General features: G+C 44.8%; 2 protein-coding genes across 2 annotated transcripts in view; both read left to right on the forward strand.

Moving 5' to 3' along the window:
* Positions 1-1,263, forward strand: part of ZBTB43 (zinc finger and BTB domain containing 43) — a 1,737-nt gene extending 474 nt beyond the window's left edge. Inside the window, exon 2 of the mRNA XM_015822856.1 lies at positions 55-1,263. Within this exon, the coding sequence (XP_015678342.1) occupies positions 55-1,263 (1,209 nt within the window). The remainder of the gene's footprint in view (positions 1-54) is intronic.
* Positions 1,264-11,953: 10,690 nt separating this feature from the next.
* Positions 11,954-13,429, forward strand: ZBTB34 (zinc finger and BTB domain containing 34). Its single transcript, XM_015822857.1, has one exon. The coding sequence runs from the start codon at positions 11,954-11,956 to the stop codon at positions 13,427-13,429; it is 1,476 nt and encodes a 491-aa protein (XP_015678343.1).
* Positions 13,430-23,257: the final 9,828 nt, after the last annotated feature.

Here is a 23,257-nt window from a genome sequence, read left to right on the forward strand (position 1 = left end):
TTCCGGGCCCACAAAGCCGTCCTAGCCGCCAGCTCCCCTTACTTTTGCGACCAGGTGCTCCTGAAGAACAGCCGGCGGATCGTCCTTCCCGACGTGATGAACCCCAGGGTGTTCGAGAATATTCTCCTGTCAACCTACACCGGGCGCCTGGTCATGCCCGCTCCGGAAATCGTCAGCTACTTGACGGCCGCCAGCTTCCTGCAGATGTGGCACGTGGTGGACAAATGCACGGAGGTGTTGGAAGGAAACCCTTCTGTGCTGTGCCAGAAGCTCAACCGAACCAGCGACCACCAGTCCCCAAGCAGCAGTAACTACCACGGGCTGGTGGAAGGCTTTGAGCTGGGGGCAGCCGGCCAGGCGGATTTCCACAAAGTGCAGGAACTAAGGGACGGGGAAAACGAAGAGGAGAGTTCGAAAGACGAGCTGTTGTCCCAGCTGACCGAACACGAGTATCTGCCTAGCAATTCTTCTACAGAACATGACCGCTTGAGCACCGGCATGACCAGCCAGGACGGAGAAGAGGGAGTCAGCGACAGTACAGACTATCAGTACGCCAGGCCTCTTTACAGCAAGCCCAGTATCATGTCTCACAAACGATGGATACACGTAAAAACGGAGAGGTTCGTTCAGGACTGTGAAGGAGTAGCAATGCATGGCTCCTACGATGAGCACCAGGTCTCGGAGTCCGTGAATGCCGTTCAGCCAGACCACCCCGTTCAGACCAGCATTGCTGGAGATCCCCGGGTCAACGATAGGAAGATGGAAATGGAATTTGGGGGTCCAGCCAACGCAGGCCACTACGACGAGCAAGTCGACTTTTATGGCTCTTCCATGGAGGAATTCTCCGGGGAAAGGAGCGACGGGACTCTAAGCCTTCCGAGACCAGAGGCTTCGGGTTACGGAGAAAGCTTAGACCTTCCTTCAGGGATCAAGGAAGAAAATGCCTTGTCTGGCTTTTCCACCACCGACAAACTCTATCCCTGCCAGTGTGGAAAGAGTTTCACCCACAAGAGCCAGAGGGACCGCCACATGGGTATGCACCTCGGCCTCCGGCCTTACGGCTGCGGCGTCTGCGGTAAGAAATTCAAAATGAAGCACCACCTGGTGGGCCACATGAAAATCCACACGGGCATCAAACCGTACGAGTGTAACATTTGCGGTAAAAGATTCATGTGGAGAGACAGTTTCCACCGGCACGTCACTTCCTGCACCAAATCTTACCAAGCCTGCAAAGTGGAACAGAGCACGTCTAAAATGAACTAAGTGTGTGTGTGGGGGGGATGGATCTGATGGCTTATTTGAACAAGCAGAATGATTGTGTCCCACGGCCTGGGGCCTGAGGCCTGCTGCTTTTGAGGTGCTTGGTTCCAGGACCCTCTCTTAAAAGTATTCCTGAGGATTCCTCTCTTGAGACAGCAAACAGACCAGCCAGCGGGCGGAACGGTATTTTTTTTTTAACATAATTACAATCACTGCTATTTAATTTGTGCTTTGGGAACGTTTGGGTTCTCTTAAAAAGGAACTCCGAGGGGGCTTCTCGCTTTGGATTCATCTCAGCAGAATTCTGCTCGATATTTTAAGGTCCAGCGGGAATGTCCGTGCGGTGGGGTGGCTGTTTTCTTTGGGGGCGCCCCAAAGAAAACAGCGGTGTTTGAATTTAAGCCAGTCAACTAGAAGCGGGAGCGCGTTGGGGAGCAGAGGGCGAGGGAGTGGATGACTTTCCCTCCCTTTCTCCAAAAGCACATGGCGAGATCATTTTCAAGTGACAGAGTTAAAAGGGACTTTGGAGGTCTTCTAGTCCAGCCCCCTGCTCAAGCAGAAGACCCTAGAGAGTCTTAAAAGGGCCAGGGTTCAGAAATAATTACTTAAGTAGATTCACAAGAAAAGCAGAAAAGCTTTCTTCTTTCTTCGATTGTTCAAATTGTCTTTGCAGCTGATGTCTAATATATGCGTGTCTGACTTGGTATAATGGTAGCCATGTAACCTAATCATCTCTTTTAATTAAATATGCCCCTCCCCCCCCGTTAAATATGTTAAAACCTATCAGGTGTTGGGGTTCCCTTGTCCCTTCCTGCTCTCTCCCCATGGATAATCTTTCCATTTCTCCCATGAGGCACTTCTTCAGTTGACCACAGGCACTTAACTTACGGATGGTCCACCTCAAATGTCCACCACGAACTCAGCCATACCCTTCGCTAGGAATGGCTGCCACTGACTTGAACCCGAGCAGGGATCTCTTTGCCAACACTGTAACTTGCTAATGTGCAGAAGCACTTTGTATTTAAATCAAAACAAAACAAAAAAAGTATATTTTTAGAACGTGTATATATATATACATACATATATATATATATACTAGCTGTACCAGCCACGCGTTGCTGTGGCTCAGTCTGGTAAAAGCGTGTGTTGCTTTTACGTCCAACAGATGGCGCTGTTTTTCAAAAACATGTTTTTACCTGTCACAGGTGTGACATCTATATAATATAGGTATATAAAAACGTGCATATTCGAATGCAACGTGTGTCAAAATTTCAAAGCAATCAAGTGAAGAACTTTCGGAGATTTAAGATTTTTAACAAACGAACATTTACATTTTTATTTATATAGATATATAGATAGATAGATATATTCCCTCTGGTTTAATTTCTAATTCATGTCGTCGGTCTGGTTTTTCTTATTCGAAATTTTATAAGAATGAGAAGTTTTTTTGTTTACATAAGGGCGGGTACTGGGTGGGGTGTGTCTTTTGTGGAGGAAAACTAAGATCCTAAGGATCTGTTTTTAAGTTTCGTTTCCAAAATAAAACAGGAGCAAAAAAAAAGAAAAGAAAAAGAAAGTCACTGCCTTAGAAGATCCTGGAGGCCTTTTCTCTAATCTCTCAGAATCTCCACCTTATATAGGTCTTGAGGGAAGGTGAGTCCCTGCACAATGGGAAGACATCGAGAGAGAGGTCTGAATGGGGAAATGGAACACAAAAGACAGTTAATGCCACTTTGTTGGTGGGGTTTAATGCAGAAAGGGATTGCCTGCACGTAATTCTCAACTTACAACAGGGACCGAAGTTACAACAGCACTGGAAAAAGTGTCTTATGACCATTTTTCACACTTACGACCCCGTGGACACACGTGATCGGAATTCAGGATATGCCTGTGGACTTTTTAACACGTCGCTAAGATGCTGAGTCGCTTCAGACAGGAACAGAAGCACCGATCTCTTTGCTGTCATTTTCAGCATGGAATAAAACTTAGATATTTATCATCTGCCGGCAAGAATCCCAGGCAGAATTTATGTGCAATCAATAGCCCTCTCCTCCTTTAGGGCAGATCCAGATGGCTGTTGCAATTAAGGAAAACTAAAAATGCATCAAGTATAGAAATAGGTTATTTCCACTTAGGCCAGGATTCTGTGTGCGCAGTTAAGGGATAACAATATGTATTCCCTCTCTTTTGTGGTAAATTCCATTTGTGCATCTTCGTGTCTTGCAACTAATCCAGAAAAGGGTTTGTGGACAATTGTCACGTTCGGCGTCCTATGCAGGGACCAGGGTGGCTTCGTGTGATAAAACAGTGCGTTTAGTTTTGAACCCGTCTTGCTAACACAACTAAATTTCTCTAGAATATACTTTCCTTTTGCGAGGAAGGAAACACCCCACGAATATTACCTGCAGTTCTTTTTTTTTGTTTTGTTTTTTTTTTTGCAATTGTCACTTTCTTTCAGATATCTGCTGCTAAGATGCTGGGGTATCTTTTTCCTTCCATTGTGGTGCAGTTTGGACAGTAATCCATACTGCTTTCCTGCTGATCTGCAAAGGCAAAAACTGCTGGGTTTGGGAAATCTATTCTTATTTCTAATCCTTAAAGGATTTTAGAGGTATTAACCACAGACACACACACACACACACACACCCAAGTCCTTAAATAGGTGATTTTCCTGCACTTTGCTAACGCAGCATGTTTCACAAATCCAGGACTGTAAATATTATATTGTAAAATTCGCCATTGGCCTCTTTGTTGTTTTTTTTTAAAGGGCATCTATGTTAAAATATGTTGCGGGCGGATGATATTTCTAAACCTGAGAGTCTATTTAAAAAAAGAGAGAGATACTTCTTTTATCTAGAATCGTGGAATACTAAAAGCCTCCAGAAGAGGGTTTGTGCTTGTTTATTCAGATATGGATGAGTAGAATGGACAAATTTAGCTGCTAGGCCCCCCCAGGGGGAAGGAAGGTTGGAGAATTTAAATGCATATTAACATTTTTGAAGTGTTACCATTGACACTTCGATATCTCCTCTTCTGGTTTTCTGCCATATTTCTAGAATAAATGTGATTGCGGGTTTTTTGTTTTTTTTTATTTTGCAAACATTTGCCCGTTAAGCATCGTCACTTATAATATTTAGAACTGATTTATGAACCGCTATGTACTTATCTTGCAAAGGTGGGGGGGTATAATTCTGCTGTCCTTATTACGTACAGCGTGGTTTGTGTGACATTCCTGATTCTTTGTTTTCTTCTTATAGAAGAGTCTGTTGCTCTTTTGTATAACATGTTTTAATAAATGTTATCGGTATTTTTGCCAAGCGTGCTTGTTTGCTCACCAAAGGAACACGGGTGGGAGAGAGTCTCGCTGAATCCGATGGTGCTGATTACTGAATAAATAGGAACCCGATTTGGGTTTAAAGAATTCGGAAATCTGGCTAAGAGTAGCCATGCACCAAGGGACATCTGGACATTGGACAGGGTGGGCCAGTCCCTCTTCTGAAAGTCGGTGGGATCATCTGATGAAGAAGCTGAAGCCCACTTGGGTTCCATCAAGTCAACTTCACGCGGACGGCAGGCTTTTGCGGGCCAACGTCGTACAATCGGCGTCAGTGGCACTTAGCTGAACCCGACAATCACAACAGATGTAATTCAATCCCTCCTTTTCAACAAGAGTATCCAAATTCAGCCATTTATTTTCAAAACGGTAACCAAATCTATCCAATCCCAGAGATATTTTCCCTGCCTACAGCTGTCATAACGGGCTTGGCTTGAGCGAGTGTTTGCTTTCCAAACAAAACAGACACACTTCAACTTAAATCTGGCCTCTTGACTAAATTCCCCTCAAATTCAGTCACGGCCCACAAGAATCGCTTTCTATTTCGATAACAAATAGGGAACATGTTTCTTTCAGAAATGGAAAAAAATAGCCTATGCTGGGACCTGGGTAAATTATTCCTGTTGTGTTTCCCTGGTACACCTGACTTGGATCAAATGTGTGCAAAAATTAACAGGAACTTGTAAACTGCTCATTTTCACAGATCTTGTCCACAAGCCCTATTTAGGTGGACTGAGACAAAGAGAGAAACATACAAAGTCAGAAATGGCTGTTTTCAAGAAGCCCGCTCACCCGTTGTTGATTTAAAAACTATACCTCATAGAGGTAGCCCTTGACTTAACAACAGTTTAAGTGACTGTTCGAAGTTACAACACCACTGGAAAAAATGACTTAGGTCCGTGTTTCACACCACCATTGCAACATTCCCCACAGTCAGGTGCTCAAAATTCAAACGCTTGGCAACTGACTTGTATTTATGACAGTTGTGGTGTCCTGGGGTCACGCGATCCCCTTCTGCAGCCTGCTGACAAGCAACCTCACTAACTTAACAACTGCAGTAATTCATTTAACCCCTGTAGCAAGAAAGGTTGAAAAATGGGGCAAAAATAAAATAAATGTGAGTCAGGGGCCAAGCATCTGAATCTTGATCACATGATCACGGGAGGGAGGGAATCTGTAAAGGCTGGAACTATGAAAAACGATTGTAAGTTGCATTTTTCAGTGCTGTTCTAACTTTGAACAGTCACTAAACTAACTGTTGTAAGTCAAGGACTTCCCACATATTATGAAAGTCAGCATTATATATCTTTACTTCTCCATCTGGAAGGCAGAAAAAGTCTTTTTTTTTTAAAAGAAAAACAACCGCGTGCCATTTTTCCCCGCAAAGCAGAATATTTTTATTATCCTACCCCCAAAAGATAATAAAGAGTCCACAGCCCAGAGGTCGGCAGTGTAAACAGCCTGCGCATTACTCAGTTGTGCCTCCACGGTGTCAAGGCAGAATGACTTGTGAACTTATTAACCCTCCGTCTCTCTTGGGGAAATCAAGTCATGAAGAGTTTATGATTCTAAGAATGGGAGATGCTGGGCTGGGTCAGTTCATAAACTTTAGACCCCCTAAAAGTTTAAAAAAAAACAAAAAAAAACTCTTCAATTAACTCCACCGCCCTGCAGAGGGGAAGAGGGGGCAGAAGAATGGAAATCTCAAATTTTGCACCCACCAAAGTGGGGTCAGAAAAAGAGGGGTTCACCCTGGAGCGGCCATAGTTTGTGGGGAGCAAGGCACGGTGGGTGTGTAAACCACCATGTACGGCTTACCGGCAGTCCTCCATTTACCACCGTTTGCTTAGTGACCATTCAGTTACAACGGCACTGAAAAAAGTGACCTACGACCGTTTTTCGCACTTACGACCGTTGCATCCCCAGGGTCACGTGATCAAAATTCAGACGCTCGGCAACTGACTCGTACTTATGACCGTTGCAGTATCATGTGATCTCCTTTTGCGACCTTCTGACAAATCAACGGGGGAAAGCCAGGTCCCTTAACAATCTTGTTACTAACTTAATAACGGCAGTGATCCAATTAACCACTGGGGCAAGAAATGTGCTAAAATGGAGGGGAAACGGGACAACCGTCTCGCTTAGCGACATAAATGGTCGAGCCTAATTGTGGTCGTAAGTCAAGGACTTCCTTTAGTATGTTGCACAGTTCTGGCTGATTCAGCCAACCCAATCTTATAAATAATATCCTGTCGCTAAAACAAATGAAAGCCACAGAAAAAGAAGAGGGGGGGAAAACAAAAGAATAAAACACGTGTTGATCTGTGTAACAAAAAAATAAATAAAACATTTTATTGATCTACGCTCTTCCTGTTTATGTTTCTATGCCTCTGAAGGACGGCAGAACAGCTTTGATCACGTGGGTCATTGCAAGCCTGCATGCGTTGCTTTGCAACAGAAGTCAGCATCCCCTCTTGACCACCCCCAGCGCCCCCCAAATTCGGATTGTTTTATGCAAGAAAACATTCGGTGCGAGCCTTACATGCAGGTGGCTCCGGTTCCCTCCTACCCAGGCATAAAAACCGACTTGGAATATTCTAATCGAGACGCTGAGGTTCGTTAACCTCGCCTTAACTCTCTCAATTATTGTATTTTATTGCGCCACTTTTTGATTTAGGACGCCGCTTCGTTTTAATGCAAAATCCGGATTCGGATTATTAGACCTTCTCGGAGCAGGAGACAGAAACGTCCACTAGGGGCGCAAGGGAACCGACGTGCCGAGGCGCGCTCGCTTTCTCTCCTTGCGCATGCGCCCTCCCATCCCGCGAAGGGGCGTGGCCTCGGCGCCTCCTCTCCCACTCTCTGGGCCTTTCTCCCCGCCCGCCGCCTATGGCGCCCCGGAAGCGGAAGCGCGCGTCACACACACCCCCCTCACGCAGGAAGGGAGCGCTTCCGGGTGCTGCTGGCTGAGGGGAAGCGGCGGCGCTGGCGGCGGCCGGGGGGAAAGCTGCACTCGGGCCAGGGCCGAGCTCCCTCCGGCGGGCCCGCCATGTGAGGAGACCCCGACGCCCCTCAGGTGAGGCGGGCGCTGCCAGACGCCTCCCGGCGGCTTTTCGGCTCGGGCGCTGCGGGCTGGGTCCGGTCCCCGGAATGGCCTCTGGGGGCCCCTTTTCTCCCCGGCTTCTTCCTATCCAGGCGCCCGAAGCCCCGTCCGGGTAGGCGAGCCTGGGCACTGGGTGGGGTGTGGAGCCCGGGTCCCCTCCCGGGAGGCACGTTTTATTTTATTTATTCAAGCTTTATAAGTAACTCAAGGCAGCTAATAACAGTTGGTACTCCTTCCTCCTGCTCTTTGCCCCCCCCCACAACAACAACAACAACAACGACCCTGTGAGGTGGGCTGGGCTGAGAGGGAGGGACTGGCCCAAAGTCACCCAGATGGCTTCCATGCCTAAGGCGGGACTAGAACTCATGGTCTCCTTGTGATTGGCCCAAAGTCACTTAGATGGCTTCCATGCCTGAGGCAGGACTAGAACTCATGGTCTCCTTGTGATTGGCCCAAAGTCACCTAGATGGCTTCCATGCCTGAGGCAGGACTAGAACTCCCAGCCTCCTGGTGATTGGCACAAAGTCACCCAGTCAGCTTTAGTGTCTGAAGCAGAACTAGAACTCACAATCACCCACTTTCTAGTCTGGTGGCATTCATTAGTTTGCAGCTCTGCCCTCTTCTCTGGGTCTCCAAGTGACCTATTTTAGGACCTCCTCTTCCATCCAGAGCTAGAAACCAAGAGATCGTGAGTTCTAGTCTGTTGGGAGCCATTTTAACGTTCCAACCTTTATTTTATCTCATCCTTTTATATATATAAAAGGCAAGATGGTGAATGTACCTCATACCAGCCTCTCTTGACAGTGAGATGAGTGACCTGTAAATTAAAAAAAATACTCCTGGCTCCTGTTTTCCCCATAGAAATAATCCTGCTTGATGGATAATACCTGTAACGCCCTGGTTAGGAAGGCAGGCATATGGATGCCAGCTCATCTGGCAAATGCCCAGTTGAAGAGGGTTTTCTTAAGCGCCGCGTCCCTGCTATACTTTCCTTACTCGGATTCTGTCATTGTTTTATTTTTATTTCCTATTGTGAGTCTCTTGTTGAGATGGGCAGCTAATAAAGTGTGGGATATTTGTTTAGCAAAACCTTTCTGTACTGTATGGTGTCCTTTCCATTGTGTCCTACTTGGAGGGGTTTGGAAATTGTTACTTTGGCAACAGTTTGGAACTCGCTGCTCAAAAAAGACTGGGTGCGTAATGGGTGATGGGGTGATGCTCCTCTGAAGGCGGAAGCAATGGGGAATAAATAGGAAAAAATGCCACAGTTGATGATAGTATGGAATAGAAATGGGATAAAGGTGAAAATGAAAATCTCTGAGTTAAAGCCTGTCCCAGCCAAATTAAAAATTATTTTGAAAGGCGGGTAGCAAATATGCAATTAATTAAAGAGCTCCCATTGCTCCTGGCCTTACAGGAAATCTACTGAGATTTCTTTTGTGCTAAATCTGTAAGTGCAACTTATTCTGCTCCCTGTTAAAACTTTTAGCTTACAATTTCAGTTTGTGAAATTTTATTTTGTAAGATGTGATGAGCATTCGACTAACAGACATCTTTGAATGGAAGCCTGCTAGTTATTTTCCCACAAAGGCTGCATTCCTCACTTTTACAACAGTTTGTAGTACTCGTTTTTCCAGTATATGGTTAGTCTGTGCCACTGACTCTGTTGGATAGCTTCCTTGTGCTTTTTAATAATGGGCAGGTGGTCCTTGACTTACAACCACAATCGAGCACAACGTTTCTGCTGTTAAGTGAAGCGTTTGTTGGGTGAGTTTTGCCCTATTTTACAACCTTTGTTGCCACAGTAGTTGCTAAGATAGTAACCCAGTTGTTCAGTGAATCTGGCTTCCCCGTTGACTTTGCTTCTCAGAAAGTTGCAAAAGAGGATCACCTCACCCCAGGACATTGCAGCCGTCGTAAACACGAGTCAGTTGCCCAGCGGAGATGGTGCAATGGTCGTACGTGTGAAAAATGCTCATAAGTCGTTTTTTTCAGTGCTGTTGTAACTTCGAAGAGTAACTAAATGAACTGTTACAAGTCGACCCTTATGGAGAGCAATTCAGTGACTCTGTGTTGACGTTTTTCTGTAAGAAAGTTTCAATTTTTTTTAAGTTTATCAATATGATTAAACTTAAAAAGTACATTGAATCTTACTCACATAAAAACATCAACACAGAACATGGATAATCATGGATAAGCCACCTGGATTAATAGTGCCGGCCTCCTTTTTGTGTCTTAGCCATTTTCCAAGGGCGAAAATAACGTGTGCACATAATAGCTTAAAAGGACTACCTTCAGATAATCCACCACCCTTCTCCTTTGTCATGTGGAAGTGATTCTTTTACGTGACGACTCGCAAATACCATTTTGAGGTTTGGTTTATGGCATCTGCCTGTGTTGGCGTGTGTGCACGGGATAGGTTCTGTTTTATAGGCACTTCTTCAGAAATGGTATTTACTGACTTGTAAAATATGTGCAAATTTAAATAAAAACAAGGTACATGCGTCCAAGGTTGCTTTATCTACTGTGAACCTTGATTTGCTCATACAGTCTCTGCAAAGCCGAAACGCCCTGTTATGAAACCCTTCCTCCACTCTAAAGTTATAATGGGGTTTGGTTGTTGTTGTTTTTTGCATACCTGTCCTTATTCTGTAATCTTTCCACCTTGCTGCTTTTTAGATATATTAAGATTCTGGGGAATTGCAGCGAAAGACAGCTGGAGGCCTCCCCTTGGAGAGGCTGCTAATAAATGCTTTGTTAAAAAGTGAGGTGGCCAGAATGAAAAATGAGATCATCTTTTTTTAAAAAAAAATCTCATGATTCAGATAGATGAGGCTGCACCCAACATTGAAAGCTGAGAGAAAGATTTAAATTCCATCCCAATTCGTAAGTTTGCTATCACTGATTATCAACAGCACGAGCCAAGTCGTATCTCCAGTGGCTCAGCAGAGGAAATTATTGTCAATTTTTATTTATTTTCTCTGGCACATTTTATTGTATTTTTTTTTTTTAAGGGATTGCCTTTGTGTGAAAGGAAGCACCCTTGTTAGTGTTCGGGAACGGTTTGGGGAAAAAACTGTTCTTACCTGCAGCACAACTTTTGACATACGTTGTACTTCTGTCAAATAAGATGGTTCAAATCGTTGAGAAATTTTGTTTTGGAGCCTCAAGAAGGAAGGAAGTTGCAAGAATCCTTGCCTCTTAATGTTGCATGACCTGCTAGTATACATCAACAGTACTTGGGGTCAGCTGCCCATACAGTCTTCTTTCAGACAATGTACTTCCATTCCATGCTGGATTGATGGCAGATTCCATCCCTCGTTCTCTGTTCTCTATCTATCCATCTTTCTTTCTTTTTTGGCCATTCATAATGTATTCCCACTGAGTTCTTTATCATCCTTTATTTTATTGTTCTGTTATAGTCTGTTCTGAGCAACAGGGTGGCCCAGAAGCAAAGATGCTAGCCTCACACTCAGGAAGTTGAGAGTTCAATCCTAGGTAGTGACAGATGTTTATCAAGAGAAAATATCTGTTGCAAACTCCACATAGCATCAGGAAGGGCATCCGGCCGGTAAACGCTCAGCTCCATTCAGTCGCCCCGACACCAGCCTGATGATAGAGATTGCAGGGTCGTAAAAAGAAAAAAATATATATCTTCTGTTTATACTCCTTTCATTACTTCCTTTTTATTTTTATAAACCACCTAGAGTAGCCCCAGGGCAAATAAATTTAACAAATCAGTTCCTCTACTTTTTGCATTCTTAGTGCGGCCAGCACAACTTCTAATGGGTTTCATTTCCAGTATTTGAAGAAGAGACTCAATGTGCTAATCTGAGGACGGGTGAGGAGTTCTGGGTCCCGCGGGAAAACTCACGCCCATGTTCTCTCTATCGGAGAGGGCGGCATCAAATCGTAGCTCCTCACTGAGCGACTCGGTGTCAAGGGAATTAATCCCATCCCACTTCACACAGTTCCAAATGTGCCATGTCTCATAGATGTAATTTGCTCTTTCGAATCCTGGGGTAAACTCGGTGGCTTGCCACCTCTTGTATTTTTATGCTCATCAACTTGCAGATCGTATGCAGCGCAAAGTTAAAAAAATCGCATCCCTGGCAACAAAGGGCTGGTGGGTGGGTTGTGTGTGTGTGTGTGTGGTTTTTTTTTTAATCCCTCTCCAAGCAGCCTCGTGCATTTTAAACTGATTCGTGAACGCTCCTTTTGTGTCCTTTTCCAGGTTACATTTCGGGCCAGGCGACATGGACAGCAGCAGCTTCATCCAGTTTGACGTCCCTGAATACAGCAGCAGCGTCCTGAGCCAGCTGAATGAGCTCCGCCTGCAGGGCAAGCTTTGCGACATCATTGTGCACATCCAGGGCCAGCCGTTCCGCGCTCACAAAGCTGTTTTAGCCGCCAGCTCTCCCTACTTCCGCGACCATTCGGCGTTAAACACCATGAGTGGCCTGTCCATCTCCGTCATCAAAAACCCCAGCGTCTTCGAGCAGCTGCTTTCCTTTTGCTACACTGGACAGATGTCTCTGCAGCTGAAGGACGTGGTCAGCTTTCTGACGGCCGCCAGCTTCCTCCAGATGCAGTGCGTCATCGACAAATGCACCCAGATCCTCGAAAGCATCCATTCGAAAATCAGCGTCGGGGAAGTCGACTCGGTCACGATCGGGGCCGAAGATCCTCTGGAGAACCACAACGGCCTGAAGGAGAGTAGCTATTTTGCCAACCCCGTGGAGATTTCTCCTCCCTACTGCCCGCAGGGGCGTCCGCCGGCTTCAGGGAACGACCTCCGGATGGAAACGGCGCCGACCGGCGCTCTCCGCGGCCGCCTGCAAGAAGAAGGCCACTCGGACCGGGGGAGCAGCGGGAGCGTTTCGGAGTACGAGATTCAAGTCGAAGGGGATCACGACCCGGTGGAGCTGATCGTTCGAGAGAGCCAGACGGCCGAGGTGAAAGTCAAAATGGAAAAATCCGACCGGCCGAGCTGCTCAGACAGCTCTTCGCTTGGCGACGACGGCTACCACACGGAAATGGTCGACGGAGAACAAGTGGTGGCAGTGAACGTCGGGTCCTACGGCTCCGTCTTGCAAAACGCTTTCTCGTACTCCCAGGGATCCTCGCAGCCTGCTCCCGTCTCCGAATCCTTCGGAAGCCTCAGGAGCTCGGGCAGGTCCATGCTCGGCTCCTACCGAGGCCGCGGGCGACAGAAGCGGGTCTCCGCCAGCCACTTGCACAGCGACGTTTCCGGCCTCGTGTCGGGAGCCGACGGCGAGCCCTCAGCCCACCCGCCGGGCTACGAGAGCGGCCCCCGGGAGAGGAATTCCCGAGGCCACTGGTACGCCTACAGCGAGCGGCTGATCTGCATCTACTGCGGGAAGTCTTTCAACCAGAAGGGCAGCCTCGACCGGCACATGAGGCTTCACATGGGCATCACCCCCTTCGTGTGCAAGTATTGCGGGAAGAAATACACCCGCAAGGATCAGCTCGAGTACCACATCCGCGGCCACACCGACGACAAGCCCTTCCGTTGCGAAGTCTGCGGGAAGTGCTTTCCTTTCCAAGGGACCCTGAACCAGCACTTGCGGAAGAACCATCCGGGCGTGGCCGAAATCCGTAGCCGGGTGGAGTCGCCCGACCGAACAGAAGTCTATATGGAACAGAGAGACGACGAGGCGTCCGCCACCGAGACTCTGGATTATACCATGGATGTGCACACCCCCGATTAAAACAAAGAACGAAAAAAAAAAATGATGCTGTTTCTCCAGGCAACTCGAAGCAAGCACACGGATCAATGCATTTCCTTCTTTCTTTGATCAGTTTCACGAGAGTTATCCTTATTATTGCGATATATTTTTTTTTCTCCCCTCTCCTAAATTTTAGCCGTTCTCGCGGGCGTGGTTCCGGAATAAAAAGGCTGCTGTTTTGTTCGCGAAGAGGCAGGGTGAGCTTTACTCCTAATTAAACCGTCTAGGGCAGGGGTAGGCAACCTCGGCTCTTTTATGACTCATGGACTTCAACTCCCAGAATTCCTGAGTCAGCTATGCTGACTCAGGAATTCTGGGAGTTGAAGTCCATGAGTCATAAAAGAGCCGAGGTTGCCTACCCCTGCCCTAGGGGAATTAGGTGCTTGTTGATGGTGGGCCGAGCCTCGCTAGCTAAAGATGTGATGACAACCTGGATAGTGCCGGCCGATACACCGGCCGACACCTCCTGTTGTGTTTTGGGCAGCCCAGGAGCAGGCAGGCCTCCTTGGTTGTGAGTCTTGTTGTGTTCTATAGGACTTGTTTCACTTTGATCAAGGCGGGCAGAGCTCGAAAGCTACAAAAAGCCTCAATATGCCTCTCAAGTCTGCTCGTTTTGTTGTGTCATATGACAACCTGGGTTCAAGAAGTGTTTTTGTTTCTTTTCTTTGAGGAATAACTATTTCGAAAGCTTTGAATTTTATATAATATATATATATATAAACACTTATAAAAGGTTCATTTTTTTCCCTCTTCGGGTTGGTGGAGGAGTGAACGTAGAATAACTTAAATATTTGTTTTTGTTTTGTTTTTTTTTAAAAAAAACCTGCTGATAAGGTTTTAAAACTTGGTTTAAGTCCCCTAGCCTTAATTTTGTTCAAGAAACATTATTCTTGGTTTGTTGGTTGGTTTGTTTTTTCCCTTCGTGCAAATATGTCCAGAATCAAGCAAAGTATCACTTTTTATTACAACTTTGCTCCATAGCGGATGTAAACCAAATTGCCATAAATGTATTAATTTGAAGTGGAGATTGTTTGGGGCTTTCCCCCCCCCTCCCCTTTGGTCTAGAATCCAAACTGGACAACATTGGTGCTTGACTCCCTTTTTTTATAGGAAAAATGTTATATTAGCCAACGCAGGACATAGGATTGTGGTTTTAAATCTTTTTTACTCTCCTCAGAATCTACCTTCATTTCGCACTGTAAAAGCAGACCGGGTAAATCACGTGTTACATTAATCACTCTGGATAGTTGCAGTCAGCTTAACAGTGTAGTAAAAAGGATGTTGTATCTGCATCTACAATATTTCAGCGCAGTATTTGTAATGTTACCTCTTGAGGTACATCTTATCTTCATACTTAAATGTTTTCAAATGAAACAGTTGATTTTTTTTTTACTTTTTTTTGTAATGATGTTATATGGGAAATGATGATCAATATGTCCTATTGTATTAGAGATGCTATTTTTAGCTTCTCCATAACTTCAGTGGCTAATCAGTATTTTTCACAGAGAGCCAATAACAAAGAGCCTGTTTTCTCTGCTTTCAGATGTTTGATAAGTTTTAAAAGTGGTGCTAACTTTTCTTTTCCCCTTAGTACAGCGTAGAAAATGTGAACTTTAACTGGTAGTAAGACTTTTTTTTTTTTTAATCTTTCCACTTAGATTTTGCTTTCCTGAAACAGACCTCAAAGAGTATAAGCTGGCAAACTTTACTGTATTAAAAAATTCTACACCGCAGGGAAAATAACGGAGTCTGCTCAGTCGTTTTAAAGCGTGTTACTTTAAGGTTTGGTGGAACGAGAAGCGTTTTGACCAGGGTCTTCACTGATACAGGAAACCCTGTGTCAGAAATTGCTTTTCTTGCTTGTGTTTATTAGTGGCTGTTTATGATATGTAGGTGAAGACAGCAGGGCTTCTTAACTAGGTTGAGCAGAACAAAAAAATGACGTTAAGATATTAAGGACAAGCCTAGGCAGAGGTGGAAAAGTAAGCTATTAAACCATTGGTTGGTGCTTGGTTTGAAGAGTGCTCAGGACTCCAGGTTTCTCTCTTTATGTGCCTGTAACCCATGGCAGCACGGCCATGCTATTCCTAGTTAACGAAATTAAGAACCAAAATATGCTTCTTGAAGAGGGGGGGGCACAGGCAGATGTCCTGCATCTGCCCCGCTCTGCCAGACCTTGAGAATGCGCGACCACTTTGCCGGTGTTCAGGATTTGTATATCATAGTTTATACTGACATTTCAGTCCGAGCCTCGGCTTTTAATTCCAGTCTGATTCTCTCTACTGTGAATTTTTTTTTTCTTTTCCCAAGGGGTGGCTTTTCTTGGTGAGGGTTCGTAATCCGCCCTCGTCCTTGCCTGAGGAGCGATGTGAATGTCGGGTGGATTCCGAAGGTTGTAAAACACTGAAAGCAGCGCAGCTGTGGTGATGCCGAGGAAAGCTTAAGATAGCACGGCAGGTCGTGAAAAACAGAATTTTTTTTAGACTTTAAGGAAAGCGGAGAAGAGATCTTGGCAGAGTTAGAGGGAAAGGTTTCCTTGCAGCCGTGTAACGAAAATCTGCAGTATATCGGTGTCTACTCCGTGAGTGGAGTTAAACTAGGAGATATATATATATATATATAATCAGCCTCTTCCTCTTCAACCTCTCTTAGAAATTCTTTCTTCTGTCATCATCTCAAACCAGCCCTTTTATTTCCTTTTTTCCCCTTGGCCAAGAAACGCAGATGACCACCGGATTACTGGTTTCTGGCAAGGTGGAATTGGCAATATGCCCACAATGGGCATCAGGAAAAAAAAGAAAAGACATTTTCACGCTTCCCTAGGGCTTCTTTGGATCCCAGGCTTCAGTGAGGGCATATGCATCCATTCATGTATCCTCTTGATGCTCGTTTAAAACCTGAGCCAACTTTTCAGCCTTTTCGCCCAAGGAACGACGCCGTTTTGATCGCTTTGCCAAGGTTTCCTCAACAAAAGTCCAGCTGCGCAAGTTACTCCTTGCCCAAGTTACTCCACCTCGGCTGTGGTGCCTTTTAAGCCGGTTGGCTTTACTCCCTAGTAGTTAGGATGAAGGAGAAAAAAAAGAGAAGAACAATTAGCTTTCCGTTCTGCACGTAGCCCTCTTCTCAATCTTTCCAAGGCATAAAATACTGTTTGTTTGTTTGTTTGTTTTTAAGCTGTAAACGTGAGCTGGTTTGAGTTTACCAAAGAGTGATGTACCCAAAATGCTACCTTTCTTTTTTAATTATGCAGATTTCATAATCGGAGCATAGTTAGTGGGGACTGTTAACCGCCTAAGCGTTAGTGGATCTGATGACACCCTTCCTTCAAGAGTTTTTTTTTTAAGTTCTTGGTATGTTTGCTTGTGTTGATAGCTTGCTTTCCTCTCTCTCAACTGCCTCCTAGGGTTCAAAATGATCAAGCCATAATATAGTACTGTATGAATCACAGAGCTTCGCGGGACACGGGCAGCTGTAGGAAGCGAACATGTATAAAGTTAGCCAACTTATTTTCCAAACGTTTCAGTCAGGTTTAAAAGGATGCTTCGCCCAAGACATTAGCTGCCTTGGATTGTGTTGGCAGGGCAGGGTACACATTTATAAAATGAATTATTGTGCTGCATCTTATGGATGGGAGGCAAACATCTTGCAAAGACCAGCTGACCACAGAGAAGAAAAATATCTAGAAGTTTGCTAATATTGAGTAACTAACTTCTCACTTCTGTCATAACGTCGTCCATACCCCCTTTCCACCCTCCTTACACCGGTGCTTCTCAACCTTGGCTGTTTTAAGATGCCTGGACCTCAACTCCCAGAATCCCCCGGTCAGCCTGAATTCTGGGAGTTGAGGTCCAGGCACTTTAAAACGGTCAAGGTTGAGAAACACGGCCTTAAAAAAATGCTTCAGAAGCTGTGCCAGCCTTGTTGCTGACTCTGGTGGCTGCCATTTTAAGCGGCCGCTCTACCCTTGTGAAGGATTTCAAGAATTTCCAGCTGCCGAAAAGTTAAGGCGAACGATTCTACTGACAGAAGGGAATTTTTGTAGCTCAGGGTTGAACTGTGGGGGTCTTTGGTGCTCTCCCAGCTTAGCTGTTTCCTTGCGGACGTTTCGCCACCCAACTAGGTAACCCCATCAGTGCAAGAAGGGATGAACCGTTCTGCGCGAAGCCCCAGCAGCAAAGTAGTCAAGAGCTTTGAGCTTTCCAGACATCTTTGCGTAAAAGGTCAAGCCTATTGTGTGAAGCAGCCCTTATGCGTCTTCCTCAGAGTTTGCTCTACCTGTTTCCCTTGGAATAATGCAACGTGTGCGCAAACGACAGGCGTCAAATCTAGCAGCAGCCCCTAAATTGTGCCTTTTTGCACCGTGTTTTCATTACAGTGGGGGCACGCCTCCTTGTTCTTTTGAAGTTCAGACTTTAGGTGCAAAGCATGCAGTCAATTATTTCGCCTGAATTCCTCTCGTGCTGCTTGACCATACAAGGTTAAGTTAATCCAGAACTGCAAATTCATTTCACTTGCAATAGCGCAGAAATTAAGGAAGTCCGCGGAGACCGCCGTATGAAACATTGGGTTACCTGTGTGAAATCATGCAAGTGGGCTCGCGGTTTTGAGTCTCTTAATCTACCTTTTTAGCTACATAGACAATGTGAAGAGAGAGAGAAAAAAAACCCAGTGACAATGTCCTTTGTTTATATGTTTTAACCTATTTACATACTGTGAAAACAAATTTTTATACTTTTGCTAACGTCGTGGTTTTAAATAGCAACTGAATTTTTTTTTTTTCCTAACCAGTTAAACTCTTCCATATAATTTCTATTGAGCTTGTAAATAAACTTAAGGGACATGGGGGGGGGGAAGCTTTGTAAATAAGTGGGTGGTTTTTTGTTTTTTTTTTAAAGCAACAGAGCACCTCACAATTGGTTCTGTATTCAAGAATGAATGCTTTTTAGTGACAGGAATTTAGAAATTTGTCCTAAGAAAAGGAGACTTGGGGAATTGCAATAGTCTTCAACCGTTCATACCTTATCGTAGGCATGTTTCACAGTACAAATTAACTTAGAAGTCCTGGCCAAAAAGGAGATCAGGTTGGCCACACCTAATCTCTTAAACCATGGTTCATCTTGGACCTCTTCTCTGCTCCATTTCAAAGTGGGACAGAGAAGAAGCCAACAAGTCACACCAGGTAAAATTTGTTGGGGGTAAAATTCCCATCATCCCCAGCAAGCTTGTACTTGATTGGCTGGGAAGCAAGGAAATTGAAGTCCAACATAAAGTTGGGGAAGGAAGGTTGAGTGTCACCAAGGACAGAGGTGAAGATTTTATGTCAGCCTTCTCTTGGTTTGAATTATTTTTTTTCCCCCCCAAGTCTCTTTACAAATTCCCAGGCTAAATGGAACGCGTTAAGAAGATTTTCCCTTCATCCTTAGGTAGAATTACGTCCTCCGAAGCAGTTTGTTCCGAGCTACCACGTAGGAAGACCGCAGGAACATTTTTTAGAACAAGGGCTGGGGGGGTGGAAAAAGGTGGCGTGTTTTGAGCTTTATCTTTAGACAGATTTCTCTTGTTTGAAATAGGCGTTAAGTTTACTGTGACTTCTTTTTGTCGTCGTTATCGGAAGGGTTAGGGTTGGAGGGTTTCACATTGAAGCCACTGCGAAAGGGACTTTAAAATATGCAACACCTACTCTATTTTCTAAGGGGACTCTACCCTTGAATGGTGCTTTTAGACTGGTCAGGGTTATTTATTAAATTTTTTATATATTTTAAAAAGTATTTGGGAATTGTGTAAATCCTTTATATAAATATAAATATAAATAAATAAAATAAAATATATAATGAATCTATATTAGTTCAGAAACTGTAAAACAGCGGAGTAAATGCTCGGCCGCTGGACCCAAGAGTTCAGTTGAGCCATTTGGGATGTTCAGGAGTCATTCATTCATTTAATCGCTCTGCAGCAGATCAGGCATCTTCCGCGGAAATGGAATTATGCAGGTTTGCGTAAGAGCGGTAAATGGGAGCCGTAAACGGGAACGTTCCCTTGGAGATGTGCTCTACAGGTAGTCCTTGTCTTATAACCACACTTGGAGGCAGAGTTTCCTTCGCTGAGCAAGGCGGTTAAGCGCGCCGTGCCCGATTTGACAGACCTTTTCCTGACAAGAGTTGTTAAAGAGAATTTGGCTTCCCCGTTGGCGTGTCGGAAGCCAACTGGGAAGGTCCTAAATGGTGACCACTTGACCCAGGGACTCTGCAACCATCCTGAAGGCATGCTGGTTGCCAAGCACCTGGATTTTAATCACATGACCCTGGGGACGCTGTGACGGCTGTAAGTGGGAGGATCAAGTCACCTTTTCCCGGGACCCAAAGGTGTTTTTTTTCCAGAGGCAACTGGACTTTTGTTGTTTTTTCTTTGAAGACGTTTCGCTTCCCACTCAGGAAGCTTCTTCAGCTCCAACTTGGATGGTGGGGAGTGGAAGGATTTATGCTCCTTGCAGACCGCTGGTCATTTGCATCCTTGGAGAGGGTCGCTGAGGCCACTTGGAGCTTACAGATCCTTCCATTCCTCCACCATCCAGTCAGAGCCGAAGAAGCTTCTTGGATGAGAAGCGAATCGTCTCCAAAGATAAACAAGGAAGTCCAACCCTGACCTGGATGACCGAGAACCTCCACGGACATTTTTCTCGGCACCGTTGTAATGTGAAGTGGTCACTAAGTGAAGGTTGTAAGTCAAAGGACTCCCTGTGTTTTCTGGTTGTGTTGAAGAGGCAAGATATGGTAATATTGTCGGGCCTATGGGTTCTGGAAGAAGCTTCTAAGTCGTTTGAGCCTTTTTAAACCAGCTTTCCTCAAGCCTGTCCACTGTGCCAACACAACAGATCCCCGGCTTTGTGCAACACATCCTGTCCCTTCTCAGAACCGTGGCTTGAAGCCGAGCACGCGTTCTAGAACAAGTCAGCAGGTTTTGCACGATGTTGGTGCCCCTGACACAAGGGTGTTTTTAAGTAAATTTCTATCAGGAACCGCCAGCTTTTGATCTCCTCTTCAGTATTTCAACACTTCGAATGACTTTACCTCAGTGTCAATATTTTGCAATATTAAACCGGTAACCTCACAAACTCCACCACACTTCATCGATAACGTGAAGTAAAATGAAGCAGATTGCTCTTAAAGCAACTTAAAACTTGCCATTAAGGATTATTTTATAGCATGAGATATTTTAGAATATTTATTCAAATGATATTTTACTCTTATACTCGGATATACCTTTTTTTTTTTCCTTTTTTTGGGGGGGGATTGGTTGGTTGATCGGTTGTTTTTTGTTTGTTTGTTTTTCCCATTTTGTGACAATGAATATTTCAGTGCTGCTTTATTTTATTCTAATGGATTTTTTTTTTCCGTTCGTTGGCTTCCTTGCTTGTAAATTGCCTTTTTATGGTATAAATAAAAGTCAATGGGAATTGCCGTTTATAAATTAAAATGCTTCTGAAGCGCACGGGCTGTCTCCGAGTTTGGATTTATTTTTCAAGAGGTGCAGTGTGGGATGGGCTTCCGTCACCACCCGCTGCTCCGTCAAAATCACCCTGGATTCACATGATGGTGCCCCTCTACCTCCACCTGTGCCTAAACCATGATGGGGCTTGGTTTGGGCTTAGCATGTGGTTTATAAATGCGAGTTGGGTGCATGGGCCTTATGAGTTCAGTTTGAGACACCCATTCCCAAATTGGAACCCACAGAGAGAGAGAGAGACATTCCTCATACAGATCTTGGTCACTTGGGCTCAGCTGTATTATAAGTTTGGCGATTCAGATTCCCCCCAGCGTTCGTGACCTGGAGAGAAGCAGCTCATGTGGCCCAGGCTAAATTCAATTCAGAATTATCTCAAGCATGGCATTGACATTTTTAATGGCGCCTCCTCCAGAACACGATCCGTTTAACCCCATTGCCACTTACTCATATTTCTGAGGTCACTTAGCACCAGCTAAGGAACCTTGCAGGTCCTTGAGTTTGCAAAAGGGAAGGGTCTTAACCCTTTTTTAAGGGTGGGGATTTCCAAATGTCCGTCAACGGTGGCCCTGATCTCTCCCAGCCAGGGGTTGAATAAACCCGTTTCTGCGTATTTCACGAATTCTTTATCCTAGCTTGCTCAAAGGTATGAACTCTAGGCCAAAGGGGAAAGCAAACTTTCCAACTTCAAAGGCTCAAGTTTAGGGGGGGGGACCTTGGGTTTGCAGCTGAACTGATCAGAGGAGCACTGTGGTTCCCTTAGTCAGTCTTGGCTTGTTCATAAACCAGTTTAAAAACAAGGCAAAGCCAAGACCTGGATGAATCGTGGAATGGTAGTTTGGTTTAGCTTACACAGGAGGGAAAAAAATCATCCTTTCTCCAATTAACAAATACTGTGTTTAATTGGATAAACGGCCTAGATATTGTTATATAGAACACTTATTCTATTCTTAGGCATCAACGTATTTTAAAACGTAACCTGTAACACACATATAATGGTTTGAATACCTCCAAAATGGACTACGTATTTCCATCACACGTGTGCCACGGTATTACATGCTCCTGTATGATTTTCTTACTGTTATCCACGTGCTCTAAGCCATACGCTAACTAAATATGGTAGCTTAATCTGTCTGAAGGGGGTTGCAGACCTATACATGAGTTGGTGTATTTTTAATATGAGGATCCATGTGATTTAAAAAAAAAAAAAACTCTCCCCATGAAAAACATCAGCTTCTAAAGTTGCCCACCTTTTCCCCATCATGGGCACATTTTAAGGGACAGCGAAGATCCTGTAAACATGGACAAACTCTTATTCTGGGTTTAGGAGATTTCCAGATGGGCCAAATATCTATTTTTTTCAAAAGGCAATTGGACGTTCTTGGTTTGTTTTTGTTTTACTTGAATAAGAAGCGACACGTTTTCAAGGGGAAAAAAAAACCAAGAACGTCCAGTTGCCTTTTGAAAAAAAATTAATAGCCAAGCAAGGCTATTAATAAACGCCATTCGTCACCCGTGTTCTCCCCGCAGGTGGTAGCCTTACTCAAATGGGCAAGCAAAAAAAAGAAAAAGAGAAGAGAAGAGACCTATTCAAACCCTGAAGGATTGCCAAGTCGGTTGGTGGTTTCCATTTCGTGAATGAGGTTTTAGCCTGGCGCCGTCAGAAGAGGGGGGTGACAGATGACTTAAAAGCAGGACGCACCTCTGCGTGCTGCTGCCTCGTCCGTAAAGTCACCCGGGGTTTATTTCTGGGTGCTTTTGAGTCGGCAGGGCTAGTGCGACCTCTGCGAGTTGGCAGAACTTACCATCTCCGTAAAGGGCAGGTGCAAAAAAGTTTGGTGTTTCATCCCTCAAAAGCAAAGTTTTTCTTCGCCCGGAGAAAATGCCGTTTTTCCTTTGCTCAGGCGGTGGTGACAAGGCAGGGCCTAATTTATTTGTCTTTCTTGCTGGTGAGCCTCTTCCAAGGAACCACCCAATTCCGGAGATGATCTAGGCCGAATCGTGTTCTAGCTTGCCCCCCCACCACTTTTTTTTTTTTTTAGGCTGTGGTTTGGTTGATTTCTCTGCGTTCCCCTAAGAGCCTCTTTTATCAGAGGGAGAATCCTGGAGGTTTATTTATTTATTTATTTATTAATTTAATTTATATCCCGCCCTTCTCCTTGCGGACTCAGGGCGGCTAACAACCAGATAAAATGCTAATCCCAAAAAACTACAGATTAAAAACATAATTAAAAGCAAATATTAATAATTGGTCTAGTTAGTTTAAAATTACTTTAAAACCCCCCATTAAAAATTTTCCCCTAGGCCAGT

The sequence above is a fragment of the Protobothrops mucrosquamatus genome, unplaced genomic scaffold (genome assembly GCF_001527695.2).
Source record: "Protobothrops mucrosquamatus isolate PMUCROS unplaced genomic scaffold, P.Mucros_1.0 scaffold1703, whole genome shotgun sequence".
Taxonomy (NCBI): Eukaryota; Metazoa; Chordata; class Lepidosauria; order Squamata; family Viperidae; genus Protobothrops; species Protobothrops mucrosquamatus.